The 23296-nt window shown below is 48.4% G+C and overlaps 2 protein-coding genes across 8 annotated transcripts in view; both read left to right on the top strand.

Annotated features, from left to right (window-relative positions):
- Window positions 1-20457, top strand: part of LOC136619677 (complement factor H-related protein 1-like) — a 111515-nt gene extending 91058 nt beyond the window's left edge. Inside the window, exons 5-6 of the mRNA XM_066594440.1 lie at window positions 11151-11330; window positions 20204-20457. Coding sequence (XP_066450537.1) covers window positions 11151-11330; window positions 20204-20457 — 434 coding nt within the window. The remainder of the gene's footprint in view (window positions 1-11150; window positions 11331-20203) is intronic.
- The window catches only part of LOC136621575 (coagulation factor XIII B chain-like), a 612738-nt gene that overhangs the window by 509035 nt on the left and 80407 nt on the right, over window positions 1-23296 (top strand). The window lies entirely within an intron of this gene.

A 23296-nucleotide genomic window follows, 5' to 3' on the forward strand; every position in this document is an offset into this window, starting at 1 on the left:
CGAGTGGCGCGGCTCGTCAGGAACTGCTGCCGCCGGGTGCCAGCTGTAAGAAGCAGCCTGCACCTGACGTTCAGGGGGCCTGTACAGTGTCCTGCGATAAGATCGCGGGACACTGTGCGGATGCTAGGCAGCCGGGGGGCCTTCTGAAAGGCCCCAGGGCTGCCTATGCAGAATGCCTATCAAGCGCACGGCTTGATAGAAGCTCTGCATAAGCAGCCCTAGGGCCTTTCAGAAGGCCCCAGGCTGCCTAGCAACCGAACAGTGTCCCGCGATCTGACCGGACAGGCTTCTATCAGGCTTGATAGAAGCCTGTCCAGTCCTTGCACAGTATGATGTAATGCCATAGCATTACATCATACTGTGCAGGACAGATTGTTCGCATCTTGCGAAGTTCGTAAATCGAACGTTCCCTAGTCGGGGACTATCTGTATCCTATTTCTGTTCAAAATATGGTAGATTCTAGTGTCATCCAACTCAGACCACCGCATGAATCCCTCAGTCGCAAGGCCTGGGGGAAAATCAGGATTATGGAAGAGGGGAGTTAGAGGGCCTTTCTTTCTGAATAATATGTTTTTTGCAGTGATCTTATTGCATGTGGTGAGCAGATCTGGGGCAAAGAGGGAACATTTAACATTGTTGTGGGATTCGGCTGAGGGCACGATCCAAGGCAACGACTTTGGTCAAATTTCAACAATGTTCGTTTCTATTTTCATCAATTGTTTAAACTTCCCTTGGAAGTGCCAGTCGAACAATCAAAGAAGGATAGAGGCCATGTGGTAAAGTTTAAGGTCAGGAAGCCCTGCCCCTCCTGCGGATTTAGGTTTTGAGAGGGTTTGGTAGTTGATGCAACTGTATCTTCCTCCCCATATAAATCGCGTGAAGGCAGATTGTAGGCATTTAAGGACGTTCATGGGGGGCTGGTTAGGCAGAGTCTGGAATAAGTACAGAAAGCGAGGGACAATGTCCATCTCTAGCACATTTATTTAGCCAAATCGGGAGAGATATTTTTTGTCATAGTTATTCAAGTCTTTTAATGTGCGATCCAGCAAGGGGAGATAGAGCAGAGAGGTCCCGGGGGATTAGTATCCCTCAGTATTTGATATGGGAATTTCTCCATTTAAATGGAAACTATTGGCATAGGTGCTAAATTTAAGAGGATAGCAAGGAGATAATTAGTGCTTCTGATTTAGTGATATTTATTTTAAAGTTACTGAGGTTTCCATATTTTTGGACCTCCGCTAAAATTGATGAGAGGGAAATTTGTGGCTGGCTAACATATAGAAGCAGGTCGTCAGCATGCAATGAGGCATTGTACTGCTGGGAACCAATAGTGAGACCGTGTACAAAATGGCATTTTGCTTACCTTTTATTGTCTTGCTTTGTGGTGTCAGTTCATCCTTCCAGGGGTTCCAATAGGGATTGTCAGGGCCCAGGAAGAAGACAGTGGGGCTGTCCTTATCAGGACAATTACTCCACTTTTAGGCACGGACCCTGCACCCCCCTGGTAGGTTAGAGACAGGCTTTCATCTGACTGGAGTGGTGCTCACTGTCCTACAGTGCATGGTGTAATACAACTGCATTAAGTATTAACATCACCCTGTGTCCATGCAGAGCGTGGTGCTCTTGTGCTGCACGGACGTGACACTTCTGTTCTCCTGATCATTTGTTTGCAGAAGAATTTGTCTATTGAATGAGTTTCGTGTAGGCAGGGAATTCTCGACCTTGGTCAGGTGCTGTTCCAGTATGGAGGACGCTTGCTCTTGTACTGTGACTTTTTGTGATATGAAGCCTAACTCCACACAGAAAGCCTCCAAAGTCCTCTCCAGGCATTGCTCTACTTTATGTATCATGGAAGCTAAGTTAAAAAAAGGCATAATTTTAATTATGTGTATCCTTTACTGCAGAGACAAGGGCAAGCTGTGCTATCTCTTAAGGTCTTGTGCAATTTTATTAAACAGGAAGAGGAGGGTTGACAGATATAAGGAATCTGGTCAGCGACCCATTCTGATACCTAAGTACTTTATCTGTTTCCATCTACGGTAACCAAGTTTAGAAAACTCTGCCCCATCTTTCATCTAGTGCCACCATTCAGGGCCATCAATGCTTTTGTAACATTGGTCACTACCGGCCAGGCGTGCACAAATTCTGCTTGGGAGGCTTTTTATTTATTTTTTCTTCATTCTGGCCTCTCAAGAACCATAACTTTTTTTTTTATTTCTCTGGCGAGCTAGCCATATGTGGGCTTGTTTTTTTTGCATCAGTTGTATTATTTGATGGTACCATGAAATGTATTGTAGAAATTCTTAAAAATGTTAAAATGGGCTGAAACAGAAAAGAAATGGATTGTGCCATTGTTTTTTTAATGCTGCAGCAAAAAGGGAATTTTTACTTTATGGTGTGGGTCAGTAAGATTATGGCAATATTACTTTTAGATTTTTTATGTTTTAATGTTAATTGTTTCATGTTTACTGCTTTTTAAACATTTTTTTATTGTTTACTGATAAAAATAAAAAGCCTTTATTAAACAAAAAAAAAAAATAGAAAACTTGCTTTCTCTCACCATTTTATTACCCCCATAACTTTGTTTTAATTTTCTGCCAATGGGCTGTGTTATAGGGAAAGTTGTATTTTTTTTCCTGTTTTTTTCTTGAACATTTTCGGGTCTGTTTGACCCTATGATTCTTTTTTTTTGGTGGGGGCTGTGGGAAGAGGGGGTGCTACAAACAATACCACAATCCTGACATTGTGGTTTAGTTTGTTTAGTTGCTAATTTAGCAATATGTAATTATTTCCTGGGAGTTCAAGTAAATCAAGCAGAGCCATAGACCATTCAGGACAGTAAGGGGCATTTCAGTTTCACACAGGCTAGGACACACCACAAAATGTGGTTTAAGCTGCCAGTGGGGAATCCCACACCAAAATTTGCAGGTCTAAACGGATTTTTTAATGCAAAATTGCAGGCAGATTTAACCCATTTTTATTTTACCTCATTTTGAAGGGAGTCTGGCGGTCTAATTCCGCCCATGTGAAAGGTCCCTAAAAAGACCCATCAATAGCAGCTGGAGTATATGCTGACTGTTGCCATTATAGCATCAGAATTACACAATATAAATAAGTGAAAGCAGCAGAGAATATGATAATTTAAACCCTTAGTGGTGGCCTAGTTTGCACCTCAATGATCAAGCAGCGTTTTCTCTTTCTTTGTCTTGTTCCAAGAACCATAACATTTTTCTTTTCTTATACAGCTCTATGAGGTCTTTTTTCTCACGTGAGAAGTTGCAATTTTTGTAATGCCACTGCTTTGAGGTATATATGTGTTCAAAGGCTATGGACACTTTTTTTTTTTTTGGGGGGGGGGGGGGGTTGGTAAGAGGGCAACATTTTTTTCCCTCACTGAAATGCTAGTATTTTAGGCTATGTTGCACTATTTCTGTTTCTGTTTTCATCTTCTACATATCACTTTATATGAACTCTGCAATCTAAAGGTACTGTTGTGAGGGAAACCTGTTGGGATGCATAAACACTAGAGATGAGCGAACACCAAAATGTTCGGGTGTTCGTTATTCGGAACGAACTTCCCGGGATGCTCGAGGGTTTGTTTCGAACAACGAACCCCATTGAAGTCAATGGGCGACCAGAGCATTTTTGTATTTCGCCGATGCTCGCTAAGGTTTTCATGTGTGAAAATCTGGGCAATTCAACAAAGTGATGGGAATGACACAGAAACGGATAGGGCAGGCGAGGGGCTACATGTTGGGCTGCATCTCAAGTTCACAGGTCCCACTATTAAGCCACAATACCGGCAAGAGTGGGCCCCCCTCCCAACAACTTTTACTTCTGAAAAGCCCTCATTAGCATGGCATACCTTTGCTAAGCACCACACTAGCTACAACAAAGCACAATCACTGCCTGGATGACACTCCACTGCCACTTCTCCTGGGTTACATGCTGCCCAACCGCCCCCCCTCCCCCCCACAGCGCACACCAAAGTGTCCCTGCGCAGCCTTCAGCTGCCCTCATGCCACGCCACACTCATGTCTATTTAGAAGTGCGTCTGCCATGAGGAGGAACCGCAGGCACACACTGCAGAGGGTTGGCACGGCTAGGCAGCGACCCTCTTTAATAGGGGCGGGGCGATAGCCCACAATGCTGTACAGAAGCAATGAGAAATAGAATCCTGTGCCACCGCCATCAGGAGCTGCACACGTGGGCATAGCAATGGGGAAGCTATGTGCCACACACTATTCATTCTGTCAAGGTGTCTGCATGCCCCAGTCAGACTGGTAATATGCACCTTAACAGTAACCGTGTTGGTGGTAATGTGGTGGTGACTGCGGACCTAGTAGCACGGTTGTATTTTGTTGGTTTTCGGAATGTGGCCAGGATTAAGTGGGCCGTGGCGGGGGGATGGTGTGGGGGCTCTCTTGTTGTGTCGGTAAAGGTGAAATTCTTGGACTGCCACCAGACGAACCAATGCAAAGGCATTTGCCAACAATGTTTTCCCTGTTGGAGGAGGAGGGGGATGTTTTTGAGGCACTACGTGTCCTCTCCACGTGTCCGTGGTTATATGCACCTTAACAGTAACCGCGTTGGTGGTAATGTGGTGGTGACTGCGGACCTAGTAGCACGGTTGTATTTTGTTGGTTTTCGGAATGCGGCCAGGATTAAGTGGGCCGTGGCGGGGGGATGGTGTGGGGGCTCTCTTGTTGTGTCGGTAAAGGTGAAATTCTTGGACTGCCACCAGACGAACCAATGCAAAGGCATTTGCCAACAATGTTTTCCCTGTTGGAGGAGGAGGGGGATGTTTTTGAGGCACTACGTGTCCTCTCCACGTGTCCGTTCCATGTAAGCAATAGTAGCACTCAGGACAGGCCCCATTAACAATTCTGAAGCAGCAGTATAGCGGGAGCGCAGTCTTCGTTCCATGTAAGCAATAGTAGCACTCAGGACAGGCCCCATTAACAATTCTGAAGCAGCAGTATAGCGGGAGCGCAGTCTTCGTTCCATGTAAGCAATAGTAGCACTCAGGACAGGCCCCATTAACAATTCTGAAGCAGCAGTATAGCGGGAGCGCAGTCTTCGTTCCATGTAAGCAATAGTAGCACTCAGGACAGGCCCCATTAACAATTCTGAAGCAGCAGTATAGCGGGAGCGCAGTCTTCGTTCCATTTCAGTAGCCTTAGTATAGCCAAGGCACAAGTTACATTTATGTAGCTAAACTGTAGGCCAACCCCACACACCTTTCTGTACCATGAGTGCAGGCGAAGAACATAGAAATTACTATGATTACACTGTAGGTGAGGGCCCCAAAAAATTGGTGTACCAACAGTACTAATGTACCTAAGTAAAAATTGGCCATGCCCAACCAAGATGGCAGGTGAATCGCTTTGGTTAATGTGGCTTAAGTGGTAACTAGGCCTGGAGGCAGCCCAGTGTAACGAAAAATTGGTTCAAGTTAAAGTTCCAACGCTTTTAAGCGCATTGAAACTTATAAAAATTGTTCAGAAAAATTATTTGAGTGAGCCTTGTGGCCCTAAGAAAAATTGCCCGTTCAGCGTGATTACGTGAGGTTTCAGGAGGAGGAGCAGGAGGAGGAGGAGGAATATTAGACACAGATTGATGAAGCAGAAATGTCCCCGTTTTGGATGGTGAGAGAGAACGTAGCTTCCATCCGCGGGTGCAGCCTACGTATTGCTTACGTATCGCTGCTGTCCGCTGGTGGAGAACAGAAGTCTGGCGAAATCCAGCCTTTGTTCATCTTGATGAGTGTTAGCCTGTCGGCACTGTCGGTTGACAAGCGGCTACGCTTATCGGTGATGATTCCCCCAGCCGCACTAAACACCCTCTCCGACAAGACGCTAGCCGCAGGACAAGCAAGCACCTCCAGGGCATACAGCGCTAGTTCAGGCCACGTGTCCAGCTTCGACACCCAGTAGTTGTAGGGGGCAGAGGCATCACCAAGGATGGTCGTGCGATCCGCTACGTACTCCCTCACCATCCTTTTAGAGTGCTCCCGCCGACTCAGCCGTGACTGGGGAGCGGTGACACAGTCTTGGTGGGGAGCCATAAAGCTGGCCAGGCCCTTAAAGACTGTTGCACTGCCTGGGATGTACATGCTGCTCGATCTATGCACATCCCCTGCTACCTTGCCCTCGGTACTGCGCCTTCTGCCACTAGCGCTGTCGGCTGGGAATTTTACCATCAGCTTGTCCGCAAGGGTCCTGTGGTATAGCAACACTCTCGAACCCCTTTCCTCTTCGGGAATCAGAGTGGGCAGGTTCTCCTTATACCGTGGATCGAGCAGTGTGTACACCCAGTAATCCGTCGTGGCCAGAATGCGTGCAACGCGAGGGTCACGAGAAAGGCATCCTAACATGAAGTCAGCCATGTGTGCCAGGGTACCTGTACGCAACACATGGCTGTCGTCACTAGGAAGATCACTTTCAGGATCCTCCTCCTCCTCCTCCTCCTCCTCAGGCCATACACGCTGAAAGGATGACAGGCAATCAGCCGGTGTACCGTCAGCAGCGGCCCAAGCTGTCTCTTCCCCCTCCTCCTCATCCTCCTCATGCTCCTCCTCCTCCTCCTGTACGCGCTGAGAAATAGACAGGAGGGTGCCCTGACTATCCAGCAGCATACTGTCTTCCCCCGCCCCCGTTTCCGAGCGCAAAGCAGCTGCCTTTATGGTTTGCAGGGAATTTCTCAAGATGCATAGCAGAGGAATGGTGACGCTAATGATTGTAGCATCGCCGCTCACCACCTGGGTAGACTCCTCAAAATTACCAAGGACATGGCAGATGTCTGCCAACCAGGCCCACTCTTCTGAAAGGAATTGAGGAGGCTGACTCCCACTGCGCCGCCCATGTTGGAGTTGGTATTCGACTATAGCTCTACGTTGTTCATAGAGCCTGGCCAACATGTGGAGCGTAGAGTTCCACCGTGTGGGCACGTCGCACAGCAGTCGGTGCACTGGCAGCTTAAAGTGATGTTGCAGGGTGCGCAGGGTGGCAGCGTCCGTGTGGGACTTGCGGAAATGTGCGCAGAGCCTGCGCGCCTTTACGAGCAGGTCTGACAAGCGTGGGTAGCTTTTCAGAAACCGCTGAACCACCAAATTAAAGACGTGGGCCAGGCATGGCACGTGCGTGAGGCTGCCGAGCTGCAGAGCCGCCACCAGGTTACGGCCGTTGTCACACACGACCATGCCCGGTTGGAGGCTCAGCGGCGCAAGCCAGCGGTCGGTCTGCTGTGTCAGACCCTGCAGCAGTTCGTGGGCCGTGTGCCTCTTATCGCCTAAGCTGAGTAGTTTCAGCACGGCCTGCTGACGCTTGCCCACCGCTGTGCTGCCACACCGCGCGACACCGACTGCTGGCGACATGCTGCTGCTAACACATCTTGATTGCGAGACAGAGGAGGAGGAGGAGGAGGAGGGTGCTTTAGTGGAGGAAGCATACACCTCCGCAGATACCACCACCGAGCTGGGGCACGCAATTCTGGGGGTGGGTAGGACGTGAGCGGTCCCAGGCTCTGACTCTGTCCCAGCCTCCACTAAATTCACCCAATGTGCCGTCAGAGAGATGTAGTGGCCCTGCCCGCCTGTGCTTGTCCACGTGTCCGTAGTTAAGTGGACCGTGGCAGTAACCGCGTTGGTGAGGGCGCGCACAATGTTGCGGGAGACGTGGTCGTGCAGGGCTGGGACGGCACATCGGGAAAAGTAGTGGCGACTGGGAACTGAGTAGCGCGGGGCCGCCGCCTCCATGATACTTTTGAAGGACTCAGTTTCCACAACCCTATACGGCAGCATCTCAAGGCTGATGAATTTTGCTATGCGGACGGTTAACGTTTGAGCGTGCGGGTGCGTGGCGGCGTACTTGCGCTTGCGCTCGAACACTTGCGCAAGCGACGGCTGAACGGTGCGCTGAACTACACTGCTGGATGGGGCCGAGGACAGCGGAGATGAGGGTGTGGGTGCAGGCCATGAGGCGGTAGTGCCTGTGTCCTGAGAGGGGGGTTGCATCTCAGTGGCAGGTTGGGGCACAGGGGGAGAGGCAGGGGTGCAAACCGGAGGCGGTGAACGGCCTTCGTCCCACCTTGTGGGGTGCTTGGCCATCATATGTCTGCGCATGGTGGTGGTGGTGAGGCTGTTGGTGTTGGCTCCCCGGCTGAGCTTTGCGCAACAAAGGTTGCACACCACTGTTCGTCGGTCGTCAGGCGTCTCTGTGAAAAACTGCCAGACCTTAGAGCACCTCGGCCTCTGCAGGGTGGCATGGCGCGAGGGGGCGCTTTGGGAAACACTTGGTGGATTATTCGGTCTGGCCCTGCCTCTACCCCTGGACACCGCACTGCCTCTTGCAACCTGCCCTGCTGATGCCCTTGACTCCCCCTCTGAAGACCTGTCCTCCTGAGTAAGCGTTGCACACCAGGTGGGGTCAGTCACCTCATCGTCCTGCTGCTCTTCCTCCGAATCCTCTGTGCGCTGCTCCCTCGGACTTACTGCCCTTACTACTACCTCACTGCAAGACAACTGTGTCTGATCGTCATCGTCCTCCTCACCCACAGAAATTTGTTGAGACAGTTGGCGGAAGTCCCCAGCCTCTTCCCCCGGACCCCGGGAACTTTCGAATGGTTGGGCATCAGTGACGATAAACTCCTCTGGTGGGAGAGGAACCGCTGCTGCCCAATCTAAGCAGGGGCCCGAGAACAGTTCCTGGGAGTGTTCCCGCTCCTGAGCAGGTGTTATTGTAGTGGAGTGAGGAGGCTGGGAGGAAGGAGGAGCAGCAGACAGAGGATTCGGATTGGCAGCAGTGGACGGCGCAGAACTGCGGGTAGACGATAGGTTGCTCGAAGCACTTTCTGCCATCCAGGACAGGACCTGCTCACACTGCTCATTTTCTAATAACCGTCTCCCGCGTGGACCCATTAATTGGGCGATGAATGTGGGGACGCCAGAAACGTGCCTCTCTCCTAATCGCGCAGCAGTCGGCTGCGACACACCGGGATCAGGAGCTCGGGCTGTGCCCACACCCTGACTTGGCCCTCCGCGTCCTCGGCCGCGTCCACGTTCTCTAGGCCTACCCCTACCCCTCAGCATGCTGTATTACCAGTAATTTGATTTCACAGGCAGGAAATAAATTGGCGCAAGACTGCAGGCCAAATATAATTTTTGCCCTTTTTGGAAAACGAAAGGCCCCACTGCCTCTAGTGAATGAATTATCTAAGTTTAATAACTGTGCTGTGTCCCTGCTAATGTGTCACAGAACGTGAAGGTAGCAGAGTTATTATAACTCTTGGAGAGCAGGTATTTTTTTCCCAATTAAGGAAAGCAAATGGCGAAGCCAGCAGTAAAGCGTAGCTGGGTGCGTCTGATTTAGCAATGTTGTTCACGCAGCTCACACGTGTCCACCGCCCTTAGGACGGACAGAGGCTGGACAAATAGATTTGTTTTCAGTTTTTTTCCACCAAAAGGCAGCACTGCGTATATTCAATGAACATGAGAAGTTTAATAACTGTGCTGTGTCCCTGCTTATGTGTCACAGAACGTGAGGGTAGCAGAGTTATTATAACTCTTGGAGAGCAGGTATTTTTTTCCCAATTAAGGAAAGCAAATGGCGAAGCCAGCAGTAAAGCGTAGCTGGGTGCGTCTGATTTAGCAATGTTGTTCACGCAGCTCACACGTGTCCACCGCCCTTAGGACGGACAGAGGCTGGACAAATAGATTTGTTTTCAGTTTTTTTCCACCAAAAGGCAGCACTGCGTATATTCAATGAACATGAGAAGTTTAATAACTGTGCTGTGTCCCTGCTTATGTGTCACAGAACGTGAGGGTAGCAGAGTTATTATAACTCTTGGAGAGCAGGTATTTTTTTCCCAATTAAGGAAAGCAAATGGCGAAGCCAGCAGTAAAGCGTAGCTGGGTGCGTCTGATTTAGCAATGTTGTTCACGCAGCTCACACGTGTCCACCGCCCTTAGGACGGACAGAGGCTGGACAAATAGATTTGTTTTCAGTTTTTTTCCACCAAAAGGCAGCACTGCGTATATTCAATGAACATGAGAAGTTTAATAACTGTGCTGTGTCCCTGCTTATGTGTCACAGAACGTGAGGGTAGCAGAGTTATTATAACTCTTGGAGAGCAGGTATTTTTTTCCCAATTAAGGAAAGCAAATGGCGAAGCCAGCAGTAAAGCGTAGCTGGGTGCGTCTGATTTAGCAATGTTGTTCACGCAGCTCACACGTGTCCACAGCCCTTAGGACGGACAGAGGCTGGACAAATAGATTTGTTTTCAGTTTTTTGGCACCAAAAGGCAGCACTGCGTATATTCAATGAATAATAACTGTGTTGTCGCCCTGCCTATACAATTCTTTCCCTGCAGTATCAATGGAGGGTGCAATGGTCTGCAGAGGCGATTTTGAGAAGCAAAAAAAAATGCAGCACAGCTAACAGCAGCCTGGACAGTACTGCACACGGATAAATATGGCCCTAGAAAGGACCGTTGAGGTTCTTGAAGGCTACACTCACTCCTAACACTCTCCCTGCCTATGCAGCACTTCTGTCCCTAATGCCAGGTGCAATGGTCTGCAGAGGCGATTTTGAGAAGAAAAAAATTCCCACTGCTAACAGCAGCCAACACACAGCTATCAGTGGCCCTAATAAGGACCTTTGGGGGGTCTTGAAGCCTACACTAACTACCAATTCTTTCCCTACAGCAGCTCCGGTACAAACAGCACTGTCCCTCATCTAACTCACACCGCATCTGAGGCGAACCGCGGGAGGGGCCGACTTTTATGTTCGGGTGACACCTGATCTTCCCAGCCACTCACAGCAGGGGGGTGGTATAGGGCTTGAACGTCACAGGGGGAAGTTGTAATGCCTTCCCTGTCTTTCAATTGGCCAGAAAAGCGCGCTAACGTCTCAGGGAAGGAAGTGAAAATAACCAGAACACCGCATGGTGTTCGTTACGAATAACGAACATCCCGAACACCCTAATATTCGCACGAATATCAAGCTCGGAAGAACACGTTCGCTCATCTCTAATAAACACCTGTTTGTCTCCCCAACGACTATCGCTCCTATGTTTTTACATTTGAGTGATAGTCATTGAATGGGGGCGGAGTGTGTGTCTACTTTCCTAATTATTTTTTTTTATCTTGGCAGCATATTGTGAACCTCCCCCTGCTGTTCGGAATTCCATACTCAATGAACAACCTAAATCCAGTTATGCAGCCGGTGAAAAAGTTACTTATACCTGTAATCGTGGTTATTCCCTGGAAGGATCTTTGCGTGGAGAAGCACAATGTGAGAACACACAATGGCTCAATGTACCAGTGTGCAGAAGTGAGTACAACTTCAACCAAATATCATTTACTTTAAAGGGGTTTTCTAATTATAAACAAGTAACTTTTATTGTCCCCAGTCATGCATACAGAACTGATTAGAATGTACTTCACAAAGTGTACTGTTGACCGACTCCAGAACTGGTAAAGTGATGTGCTGCTTACTGAAATGCTGACATCCACTGATGCGCTGTCCCCATCTTCTGATCTGGGATCAGCGCACTATCCATCGGCGTACCACTAGGGGTCGCAATTGTAATCAAGCCTCTGGGTAGGGGGGCCCATAGGGCCCCGCCATTTGCTGTTCAACTGCTGCGGGTGACACTCGAGGAGGGGAGGGACATTACCTGGGGCAGCCGGCAGCTAATTTCATGCTGCAGATTCCCCCAGAATGCAGTTTTTCCTTACACTGAGAAACTGCAGTTGTGCTTCATCACAACTGCAGTCTATCAGTGCACTGCCAGCCGCGTCATTGGGGGTGTCTGATAGTGGAAATGGGGAGTGTCGACCATGCGGTGTATCTGAGGTATGTGCTGTATGTAATCCTATTCGTATAGCTGGTATAAGTTATACTAGCTGTACATATACAATTTATATACAGGAGATATCCAGATTATACCAGCATGCGCCATATCACAATATATAGGAGATCTACATCCCCCTTTATCCCTGTATATAGGGATAAGGAGCTTGCTGGTGTAACCTGGATAACTCGTATATATAACTAACTATGTACAGCTGGTATTAGTTATATATCTCCCTGTATATAGTGATATGGACCAGTTTTTTTATGTGTTTTTTAATTGTGGTTCAAAGAGGCAACAAAAAACATCCTAAGGGACTACAAATTGGGTCACAAATATAGGGGGTGCAAAGAGTGCATCCACACCTGGGACCAGGAGCCTTGGGGGGCCCATAAAGTTCTTGTTCCCCATATTGCAAACCAATACTATCAATGAAGCTTTATAGCTGCGGGTTAAGTTCCAGATTTTGCACTGGGGCCCAGCAGCTTTAAATTACACCTCTGGCTGAAAACAAGTTTTCATGTAGTGCAGGAAATGAATCGTGTTAGGAAAGCTTATGCCAAGGGCATAGATAATGTATGTAAATCTGTTTTGCAGCTGTATGCAGCATGGTTTAGATATGGGTACGGGAAGTGAGTGGCTGGCGAGATCAGGTGTCACCCGAGTATATAAATCGGCCCCTCCCGCGGCTCGCCGCAGATGCGTTCTGACAGAGATCAGGGAAAGTGCTGTCTTGCTGGAGTTGCTATAGGGAGAGTGTTAGGAGTATTTTAGGCTTCAAGAACCCCAACGGTCCTTCTTAGGGCCACATCTAACCATGTGCAGTAGTGTGGAGGCTGCTTTTTGCAGTGTTGCACTTTTTTTTTTTTGTATATCGGCCGTGCAGAGCATTGCGCCCTGCAGTAATTATACATAGTGCAGGGCCAGTAGTGGTGGTGAGGCAGGGACAGAAGACATATGTAGTGAATATAGGCAGTGGGCCTTTCCAAAAACATTTGGGGAAAAAAATCTATTTGGGCTGCCTGTGACCATCCTCAGTGTACTGGGTCTGTGCTGGGGGTAGTTGTCCTAATTCATACGCAGCCAGCTAAGTGTTACAGCAGGCTTGTGCAAAATTATTTCCTGGCTCTGTGTTGGCTGTTACATCACTGCTGTATTCCAGTCCACAGTGCAACAGTTTGCAGTTATTTTTCATACTCCAGGGCCAGTAGTGGTGACGCAGAGAGAGAAGACATATACAGTGTATATAGGCAGTGGGCCTTTCCAAAAACATTTGGGAAAAAAAATCTATTTGGGCTGCCTGTGACCGTCCTCAGTGTACTGGGTCTGTGCTGGGGGTAGTTGTCCTAATTCATACGCAGCCAGCTAAGTGTTAAAGCAGGCTTGCGCAAAATTATTTCCTGGCTCTGTGTTGGCTGTTACATCACCGCTGTATTCCAGTCCACAGTGCAACAGTTTGCAGTTATTTTACATACTCCAGGGCCAGTAGTGGTGATGCAGAGAGAGAAGACATATACAGTGTATATAGGCAGTGGGCCTTTCCAAAAGCATTTGGGAAAAAAAATCTATTTGGGCTGCCTGTGACCGTCCTCAGTGTACTGGGTCTGTGCTGGGGGTAGTTGTCCTAATTCATACGCAGCCAGCTAAGTGTTACAGCAGGCTTGCGCAAAATTATTTCCTGGCTCTGTGTTGGCTGTTACATCACCGCTGTATTCCAGTCCACAGTGCAACAGTTTGCAGTTATTTTACATACTCCTGGGCCAGTAGTGGTGACGCAGAGAGAGAAGACATATACAGTGTATATAGGCAGTGGGCCTTTCCAATAACATTTGGGGAAAAAAATCTATTTGGGCTGCCTGTGACCGTCCTCAGTGTACTGGGTCTGTGCTGGGGGTAGTTGTCCTAATTCATACACAGCCAGCTAAGTGTTACAGCAGGCTTGCGCAAAATTATTTCCTGGCTCTGTGTTGGCTGTTACATCACCGCTGTATTCCAGTCCACAGTGCAACAGTTTGCAGTTATTTTACATACTCCTGGGCCAGTAGTGGTGACGCAGAGAGAGAAGACATATACAGTGTATATAGGCAGTGGGCCTTTCCAAAAACATTTGGGAAAAAAAATCTATTTGGGCTGCCTGTGACCGTCCTCAGTGTACTGGGTCTGTGCTGGGGGTAGTTGTCCTAATTCATACACAGCCAGCTAAGTGTTACAGCAGGCTTGCGCAAAATTATTTCCTGGATCTGCTGTGCGTTCCGTAAGCGAAGTCAGCCTCCAACCACAGGCCAATAAGTGGCACATTTAATTACAGCGTTCTGATTCTGCACTACTGGTAATACAGCATGCTGAGGGGTAGGGGTGGGCCTAGAGGACGTGGACGAGGGCGAGGACACAGAGGCCCAAGTCAGGGTGTGGATACAGGCCGAGCCAGTGCGGTGGCCAGGGGTAGAGGCAGGGCCAGACCAAATAATCCACCAACTGTTTCCCAAAGCGCCCCCTCGCGCCATGCCACCCTGCAGAGGTCAAGGTGCTCTACGGTGTGGCAGTTTTTCACAGAGACGCCTGACGAACGACGAACAGTGGTGTGCAACCTTTGTCGCGCCAAGTTCAGCTGGGGAGCCACCACCACCAGCATGCGCAGGCATATGATGGCCAAGCACCCCACAAGGTGGGACGAAGGCCGTTCACCGCCTCCGGTTTGCACTACTGCCTCTCCCCCTGTGCCCCAACCTGCCACTGAGATCCAACCCCCCTCTGAGGACACAGGCACTAACGTCTCCTGGCCTGCACCCACACCCTCACCTCCGCTGTCCTCAGCCCCATCCAGCAATGTCTCTCAGCGCAGCGTCCAGACGTCGCTAGCGCCACTGTTTGAGCGCAAGCGCAAGTACGCCGCCACGCACCCGCACGCTTAAGCGTTAAACGTGCACATTGCCAAATTGATCAGCCTGGAGATGCTGCCGTATAGGCTTGTGGAAACGGAGGCTTTCAAAAGCATGATGGCGGCGGCGGCCCCGCGCTACTCGGTTACCAGTTGCCACTACTTTTCCCGATGTGCCGTCCCAGCCCTGCACGACCACGTCTCCCGCAACATTGTACGCGCCCTCACCAACGCGGTTACTGCCAAGGTCCACTTAACAACGGACACGTAGACAAGCACAGGCGGGCAGGGCCACTATATCTCCCTGACAGCACATTGGGTGAATTTAGTGGAGGCTGGGACCGAGTCAGAGCCTGGGACCGCTCATGTCCTACCCACCCCCAGAATTGCGGGCCCCAGCTCGGTGCTGGTATCTGCGGCGGTGTATGCTTCCTCCACTAAACCACCCTCCTCCTCCTCCTCCTCCTCCAACGCAATCTCTGTCTCGCAATCAAGATGTGTCAGCAGCAGCAAATCGCCAGCAGTCGCTGTCGCGCGACGTGGCAGCACAGCGGTGGGCAAGCGTCAGCAGGCCGTGCTGAAACTACTCAGCTTAGGAGAGAAGAGGCACACGGCCCACGAACTGCTGCAGGGTCTGACAGAGCAGACCGACCGCTGGCTTTCGCCACTGAGCCTCCAACCGGGCATGGTCGTGTGTGACAACGGCCGTAACCTGGTGGCGGCTCTGCAGCTCGGCAGCCTCACGCACATGCCATGCCTGGCCCATGTCTTTAATTTGGTGGTTCAGCGCTTTCTGAAAAGCTACCCACACTTGTCATACCTGCTCGGAAAGGTGCGCCGGGTCAGCGCACATTTCTGCAACTCCAAAACGGACGCTGCCACCCTGCGGACCCTGCAACATCGGTTTAATCTGCCAGTGCACCGACTGCTGTGCAACGTGCCCACACGGTGGAACTCTACGCTCCACATGTTGGCCAGACTGTATGAGCAGCGTAGAGCTATAGTGGAATACCAACTCCAACATGGGCGGCGTAGTGGGAGTCAGCCTCTTCAATTCTTTACAGAAGAGTGGGTCTGGTTGGCAGCCATCTGCCAGGTCCTTGGAAACTTTGAGGAGTCTACGCAGATGGTGAGCGGCGATGCTGCAATCATTAGCGTCACCATTCCTCTGCTATGCCTCTTGAGAAGTTCCCTGCAAAGCATAAAGGCAGACGCTTTGCACTCGGAAACGGAGGCGGGGGAAGACAGTATGTCGCTGGATAGTCAGAGCACCCTCATGTCTATATCTCAGCGCATTGAGGAGGAGGAGGAGGGGGAGGAGCATGAGGAGGAGGGGCAAGAGACAGCTTGGCCCACTGCTGAGGGTACCCATGCTGCTTGCCTGTCATCCTTTCAGCGTGTATGGCCTGAGGAGGAGGTGGAGGAGGAGGATCCTGGAAGTGATCTTCCTAGTGAGGACAGCAATGTGTTGCGTACAGGTACCCTGGCACACAAGGCTGACTTCATGTTAGGATGCCTTTCTCATGACCCTCGCGTTACACGCATTCTGGCCACTACGGATTACTGGGTGTACACACTGCTCGACCCACGGTATAAGGAGAACCTTTCCACTCTCATACCCGAAGAGGAAAGGGGTTCGAGAGTGATGCTATACCACAGGACCCTGGCGGACAAACTGATGGTAACATTCCCATCCGACAGCGCTAGTGGCAGAAGGCGCAGTTCCGAGGGCCAGGTAGCAGGGGAGGCGCAGAGATCAGGCAGCATGTACAGCGCAGGCAGGGGAACATTCTCCAAGGTCTTTGCCAGCTTTATGGCTCCCCAGCAAGACTGTGTCACCGCTCCCCAGTCAAGGCTGAGTTGGCGGGAGCACTGTAAAAGGATGGTGAGGGAGTACGTAGCCGATCGCACGACCATCCTCCGTGACGCCTCTGCCCCCTAGAACTACTGGGTGTCGAGGCTGGACACGTGGCCTGAACTCACGCTGTATGCCCTGGAGGTGCTTGCTTGTCCTGCGGCTAGCGTCTTGTCAGAGAGGGTGTTTAGTGCGGCTGGGGGAATCATCACGGATAAGCGTACCCGCCTGTCAACCGACAGTGCCGACAGGCTTACACTCATCAAGATGAACAAAGCCTGGATTTCCCCAGACTTCTCTTCTCCACCAGCGGACAGCAGCGATACCTAAGCAATACGTAGGCTGCACCCGCGGATGGAAGCATCGTTCTCTATCACCATCAAAACGGGGACATTTTTGCTTCATCAATCTGTGTATAATATTCCTCCTCCACCTCCTGCTCCTCCTCCTGAAACCTCACGTAATCACGCCGAACGGGCAATTTTTCTTAGGCCCACAAGGCTCAGTCATATAATTTTTGTAAACAATTTTTATACGTTTCAATGCTCATTAAAGCGTTGAAACTTGCACCTGAACCAATTTTTATTTTAACTGGGCTGCCTCCAGGCCTAGTTACAAATTAAGCCACATTAACCAAAGCGATTAATGGGTTTCACCTGCCCTCTTGGTTGGGCATGGGCAATTTTTCTGAGGTACATTAGTACTGTTGGTACACCAATTTTTTGGGGCCCTCGCCTACAGTGTAATCCAATTAATTTTTTGCCCACCTGCATTACAGCTGACGTTACATCAGCTGTGCTGGGCACTGCAATGGGATATATTTATGTACCGCCGGTGGGTTCCAGGGAGCCACCCATGCTGTCGGTCCACACGGAGTTGTAACTACATGTGTCCACTTCTAAAGAACCCCAGTCTGACTGGGGCATGCAGTGTGGGCCGAAGCCCACCTGCATTAAACATGACATTACCTCAGCTGTGATGGGCACTGCAATGGGATTTATTTATGTACCGCCGGTGGCTTCCTGGCACCCACCCATGCTGTCGGTCCACACGGAGTTGTAACTACATGTGTCCACTTCTAAAGAACCCCAGTCTGACTGGGGCATGCAGTGTGGGCTGAAGCCCACCTGCATTAAACATGACATTACCTCAGCTGTGATGGGCACTGCAATGGGATTTATTTATGTACCGCCGGTGGCTTCCTGGCACCCACCCATGCTGTCGGTCCACACGGAGTTGTAACTACATGTGTCCACTTCTAAAGAACCCCAGTCTGACTGGGGCATGCAGTGTGGGCCGAAGCCCACCTGCATTAAGCATGACATTACCTCAGCTGTGATGGGCAATGCTATGGGATATATTTATGTGCCGCCGGTGGCTTCCTGGCACCCACTCATGCTGTCAGTCCACAGGGACTTCACAATAGGGAGTTGTACCTGCCTGTGTCTATGAATTAAGAAGCCCAGTCAGGTTGGGGCATGCAGTGTGGACCGAAGCCCACCTGCATTTAATCTGACGTTAGCTCTGCTGTCCAGGGCACTGCAATGGGATACATTTATGTACAGCCGGTGGGTTCCAGGGAGCCACCCATGCTGTGGGTGCACACGGAATTCCCATTGCGGAGTTGGGGATTCCCAGTTGTACCTGCCTGTGACTATTTATAAAAAATCGCGGTCTGACTGGGGCATGCAGACACCTTGACAGAATGAATAGTGTGTGGCACATAGGTTCCCCATTGCTATGCCCACGTGTGCAGCTCCTGATGGCGGTGGCACAGGATTATATTTCTCATTGCTTCTGTACAGCATTGTGGGCTATCGCCCCGCCCATTTTAAAGAGGGTCGCTGCCTAGCCGTGCCAACCCTCTGCAGTGTGTGCCTGCGGTTCCTCCTCATGGCAGACGCACTTATAAATAGACATGAGGGTGGTGTGGCATGAGGCCAGCGTGTGGCATGAGGGCAGCTGAAGGCTGCGCAGGGACAATTTGGTGTGCGCTGTGGACACTGGGTCGTGCGGGGGGTGGTTGGGCAGCATGTAACCCAGGAGAAGTGGCAGCGGAGTGTCATGCAGGCAGTGATTGTGCTTTGTTGGAGGTAGTGTGGTGCTTAGCTAAGGTATGCATTGCTAATGAGGGCTTTTCAGAAGTAAAAATTGTTGGGAGGGGGGGCCACTCTTGCCGCTATTGTGGCTTAATAGTGGGACCTGGGAACTTGAGATGCAGCCCAACATGTAGCCCCTCGCCTGCCCTATCCGTTGCTGTGTCATTCCCATCACTTTCTTGAATTGCCCAGATTTTCACAAATGGAAACCTTAGCGAGCATCGGCGATATACAAAAATGCTCGGGTCGCCCATTGACTTCAATGGGGTTCATTATTCGAAACGAACCCTCGAGCATTGCGAAATTTTCGTCCCGAGTAACGAGCACCCGAGCATTTTGGTGCTCGCTCATCTCTATTAGCTACACATTAATGGCTAAAGGTTCCAGATCACATATTACCATTGCCAAAGGTTCCCCTCACTTCTAGGGATTCAACAGATGACACCCTCATTCTGTCTCTGAAGCGTCCATACTACTCAGAACTGTCAAACCTTCTTATCCATCTCATCCTTCCATCAGAGCTTCAAAAAGCTTCTCCTTCTGACTGGAGAAGAGATTACCTTTTTATGCCAATATAAATGGCCATAGGTCAGCATTCCAAATTCTTCCAAACAGAAAGGTGTCAGCATATTTCTGCTTGAAGTTGAGTTCAAATATTTATGGTATGCATTTTAAAGTACTTATCATAGCTGCATATGGCTCTGTAAGTCATAAATGGTGACTCCGCGTTTGTATACAAACTTAATTACGCCTCTTCCTAGAGATGAACATTACTTTCCACCCAAGATAAGATATCTCAAATGTTGTTAAGAAAAATTAATCCTGCACTGCCGCATGTGGTACTTTGCAAGGTGTATATACACACTATACACTCCGTGCTTTATATCAAGTGAACACTTACTTAGTAGGAGGGGTTATGATGTCCAGAATCCCCCTCCTTTAAGTGATGACTCCAACGTTATCAGCGAGACGAATACCCCGCAGAAGTTTCAATGTTTTAATTTCATGAAAGGCAACGCATTTCGGTGCCCAAACAATGGCACCTTTCTCAAGCCAAATAGTAGTATAAAAAACAATTACAGGTGCCTCCAGGGGATTGGACATCGGTACTTGAAGGACTTCTTAAGACGGACCTTCTGGCACACTTCACACCATTATCAAGATATCTCAAAAGTCCATTATGTTGACTTCACACTTGTGTCCAAGCAAATCGAGTCTGCTCATCAAAAAGAGGGGACATCTCTTCTAATATGCACAAGTGACTAGTTCTAGACACATCCTCAGTATATTCTTGAGTGAAAGAATTAATTAGAGAATGTGCTTCACGGCTGATGTATCATGGTTACATTCAGTTTTTAACAGGTGTAACATCATACAATACCAGTAGAATACAGTTGATCGTGAAGCAGTGCTCAAATGTTTTTCAGACTCTAAACAAAAAACAATCTATACAATGCTTTGTTTTGTTATGAATTTATATTTAATTAGTACATTTGATTAATTATCATTTGTTTTCAGAAATTGGTGAGCAGTGTGGTCCACCACCAACTATACAATTTGGAGACACCACGGGAATTAGAAAGCCCAGCTATAAATCTGGTGAATCTGTGGAATATAGATGCCCAAATTTTTATATTCTTAAAGGAGAAACGATTGTGCGATGTATGAATGGCGTCTGGGAAGAAGCACCAGTTTGTCTAGGTATGTTCACTGTACTTTATTACCATGTGCACATAAACAGCGTGCAGGAAATAACTGCATATCCCAATTAGGATTATGATGAGATCAGTAGTACATGCACCAAAAGAGTGAATATTCCTTCTATAGTGATCTGTTGAGAGGAGAGTTACTAAGCAGCTAGAGTTGGCACCAGAAGAAGAGAATGCAGAGTAACCATGTGTATTGCCAGAGAAGCCCGCTGAAGGTTCTTGAGTGAAAGAATTAAAATATACCTGTATACTCGAGTATAAGCTGAGTTTTTCAGCACAAAAAAATGTGCTGAAAAAGTCCCCCTCGGCTTATACTCGAGTGAGGTGAAAAAAAAACCTCAATACTCACCTATCAGCTGGCGTCTGTGTCCCCGGCGTGATGCTCTCCCCAGCGGTGTGGCCAGCTGCTGCAGTCTTCTCCCCGCTGTCTTCTCCCTGGCTTGCTTTTGAAATCCCTGCCATCAGCGCTGTGATTGGATCGAGCATCGGCCAATCACAGCCGGCGCTCGATAAACCAATCACAGCAATTCAGTGATGTCATTCTGAATGGCTGTGATTGATTTATCGAGGACTGGCTGTAATTGGCTGGAGCTCAATCCAATCACAGCGTTGACTGCAGGGATTTCAAAATCAAGCCAGGGAGAAGACAGCGGGGAGAAGACTGCAGCAGCTGGCTTCACCACCAGGGAGAGCATCACACCGGAACAGCATCGCCCTGGGGACACAGACGCCGGCTGATAGGTGAGTATTGCTTTTTTTTTTGCCTACCATATACTCGAGTATAGCTAGGCTTATACTCGAGCCAATAAATTTTACCAATTTTTTTGTGGTAAAACTTATTGACTCGGCTTATACTCGGGTTGGCTAATACGCGAGTATATACGATTATTTAATCTAAATAATCATGCATTCAGTATTTTCCTTACACACGTGCAATTGTGCAACAGGATTCCTATTCTGTACCATTCGATTGCCATAAATTTGCAATGTGAAAAAAACTGATCCATTAGGTTCTAGTTGTTCAACTGGACAGAAAAATGAGTCTGCTTTCTTTGTCCCATTAAAAAGAATATTCAACAACCGAAAATTGAATTCTATGGATCTGTGTGAAAAAGAAAAAAGGAATTCAAATGGACGGTTTAACAGGTTCATAAGTAATTTAGAGCTAGCAGGACTGCCAATACATTAACGACCACCCAAGAAAGAAGTGTGTTGTATAAAGCTAGGCTCAAATCACATTTCAACATCTATATATATAAAAATGAATGTCTGTCTGTGTCTGTCTGTCTGTCCTTTATGCATTACTACACCATTCATCCAATCGCCATGAAACTTTGGGAAGTTGTTGAGTACACTCCTGGGAAGATTACTGGCATAATACATCTATCCTACGATAGGTGGCGCGCGTGCGAACATCATCGACAGTTATGCCCCCCAGACAAAGATCGTTCGATTTCCATCTGAAGCACGAAAGCAAAAGGCATTACGAGCAACGGGATGCGTGTTCAACTACAAAATGATGCATCCACCGAACGTTTCGCAAGACAATTCCTGGATATTGAGAATGCTGAGGTAAAATGAAAGCTGTGCTGTGATTGGTTGCTATTTCTTATACTGCTGAGGTAACATGAAAGCTGTGCTGTGATTGGTTGCTATATATTATACTGCTGAGACAACATGAAAGCTGTGCTGTGATTGGTTGCTACTTCTTATACTACTGAGGTAACATGAAAGCTGTGCTGTGATTCGTTGCTATTTCTTACACTGCTGAGGTAAAATAAAAACTGTGCTGTGATTGGGTGCCATTATACTGCTGAGGTAAAATGAAAGCTGTGCTGTGATTGGTTGCTATTCCTTATATTGCTGAGGAAACATAAGAGCTGTGCTGTGATTGGTTGCTCTTTCTTATACTCCTGAGGTAACATGAAAGCTGCGCCGTGAGTTTTTGCTATTTCATATACTGCTTAGGTAACATGAAAGCTGTGCTGTGATTGGTTGCTATATATTATACTGCTGAGGCAACATGAAAGCTGTGCTGTGATTGGTTTCTACTTCTTATACTTCTGAGGTAACATGAAAGCTGCGCTGTGATTGGTTTCTACTTCTTATACTTCTGAGGTAACATCAAAGCTGCGCTAAGATTGGTTGCTATTTCTTATACTGCTGAGGTAAAATGAACGCTGCGCTGCCATTGGTTGTTATTTCTTATACAGCTGAGGTATAATGAAAGCTGTGCTGTGATTGGTTGCTATTTTTTTAGACTGCTGAGGTAACATGAAAGCTGTGCGGTGATTGATTGCTACTTATACTAATGAGGTTACATAAAAGCTGTGCTTTGATTGGTTGCTACTTCCTATACTGCTAAGTTAACATGAAAGCTGTGCTGCAATTGGTTGTTACTTTCTAAACTGTTGAGGTAACATGAAAGTTGCGCTGTGATTGGTGGCTATTTCTTATACTGCTCAGGTAAAATATAAGCTGCGCTGTGATTGGTTGTTATTTCTTATACTGCTGAGGGAACATGAAAGCTGTGCCGTGAGTTTTATGCTATTTCATATACTGCTTAGGTAACATGAAAGCTGTGCTGTGATTGGTTGTTATATATTATACTGCTGAGGTAACATAAAAGCTGCACTGTGATTGGTTGCTATTTCTTATACCGCTAAGGTAACATGAAAGCTGCGCTGTGATTGGTTGCTATTTCCTAAACTGCTGAGGTAAAATGAAAGCTGCGCTGTGATTGGTTGTTATTTCTTATACTGCTGAGGTATAATGAAACCTGAGCTGTGATTGGTTGCTATTTTTTTATACTGCTAAGGTAACATGAAAGCTGCGCTGTGATTGGTTGCTACTTATACTAATGAGGTTACATGAAAGCTGTGCTTTGATTGGTTGCTATTTC

Source organism: Eleutherodactylus coqui, chromosome 3 (genome assembly GCF_035609145.1).
Source record: "Eleutherodactylus coqui strain aEleCoq1 chromosome 3, aEleCoq1.hap1, whole genome shotgun sequence".
Classification (NCBI taxonomy): Eukaryota; Metazoa; Chordata; class Amphibia; order Anura; family Eleutherodactylidae; genus Eleutherodactylus; species Eleutherodactylus coqui.